This window comes from Batrachochytrium dendrobatidis (assembly GCF_000203795.2).
Source record: "Batrachochytrium dendrobatidis JAM81 unplaced genomic scaffold BATDEscaffold_1, whole genome shotgun sequence".
In the NCBI taxonomy this organism is placed as follows: Eukaryota; Fungi; Chytridiomycota; class Chytridiomycetes; order Rhizophydiales; genus Batrachochytrium; species Batrachochytrium dendrobatidis.
The window spans coordinates 3,125,014-3,126,431 of record NW_006281099.1 but is presented as its reverse complement, the minus strand read 5'-3'; the positions used below and the strand labels follow the sequence as shown (position 1 = coordinate 3,126,431).

The following is a 1,418-nucleotide window of genomic DNA, read 5'->3' as shown; positions in this document are numbered from 1 at the left end:
TATCGACTCGACTTGTTTCAGATACGCCTATCATTCGAGGCAATCCCGAAGTTTATATCACACAAGTTCCAATGTCTTCCGAGTGAATTTCGTGTCGAACAGGATGGCAGTGTGACCATCAACTCATACATCAACAATCTGAATCCGATATGGCATCGAGACATGTACAAATGCATTGCCAAAATATTCAAATGTTTTGTCCCAATGTTTGAAAGTCTGTTCAGAACGATGGATCCAGTGTTCAAGTATATTGATATTCACAATGGCACAAAGGGATATGAACCACCAAACCAATCAAGTCGTGGTGGTATGGAACCAGACACTCGAGTCATTCGTCCCGTGTATGTACCAACACTTCCGGAACATTTTGAACCCAGTTATGAATCGGCAAAGCCAGTATCACTGCGTGGTCGTAATCTACAAGTCATTGTCAAACTCACCAACATTCAACTGACACCATCCAAACCTAAATACAACGAGGGAGACTGGCACATTGAAGGTCCAATTAACGAATCGATTGTTGCAACTGGACTGTATTACTATGACGTGGAAAATATCACCACACCCAAACTCGATTTCCGCGAGGCTGTTGATTTTTATTATCAAAGAGCATCTGATATGTATTGGAAAGATGTGTATGACATTATTAATCGAGAATCACGACGCAATCAGTATATAGGATCGCTTGAAGTACCAAATGGTTGATGTGCAGTTTATCCCAATCTATACCAACACAAAGAACAATCATTTGAACTTGCAGATCCAACTCAACCAGGACACTGCAAGATTCTGACATTTTTTGTAGTAAATCCAGCATGTCGGACTGTTTCGACTGCGCATGTGGCTCCACAACAACCACAATGGTACAACTCGAGTCTTGACAAGACACCCATACCGCCTGAACTGTGGAATGATGCCACGCAGTATATTCAAGGTGTTCAATCACCAGCTGAAGCCAAACACTATCGAGATGAATTGACAAGTGACCGAACTCGAATCACAGCAGCATACAACAAAAAACTATATGAGCGAAAGTATAGTGATTGGTGATTATAAGGTTGTGATTTTACAACAACAAGTTATAATGTCAGTCAGATCTATGCAATTGAATAAATTGAATCAATCATGACAGTGATTGTTGATTATATTGACTGATTGTGTACAATTGATTGATACAAGTGATATGGATGCATCATTCGGTGTTGTTGAATCAGATCATTGCTTGATTCTGTCAATGTGATCAAATGGATTACTACAAAACTGGACATGCTCAAGTTGAATCAAGTATTGAATCGAGTATTGGATTGATATTTACACACAACCACAATTACAACCACAATTGCAATCAGCACAGTCTGAATATTAGACATTTGAACATCACATATCGAGTCGTGTGTTGGAATATCCAGACGGATACT

General features: G+C 39.6%; 1 protein-coding gene across 1 annotated transcript in view; it reads left to right on the top strand.

The window, feature by feature from the left end:
* Positions 1-1,050, top strand: part of BATDEDRAFT_22177 (uncharacterized protein) — a gene marked incomplete at both ends in the record, with an annotated part of 3,310 nt that extends 2,260 nt beyond the window's left edge. The window contains 2 exons of the mRNA XM_006675430.1: positions 40-700; positions 761-1,050. Coding sequence (XP_006675493.1) covers positions 40-700; positions 761-1,050 — 951 coding nt within the window. The remainder of the gene's footprint in view (positions 1-39; positions 701-760) is intronic.
* Positions 1,051-1,418: the final 368 nt, after the last annotated feature.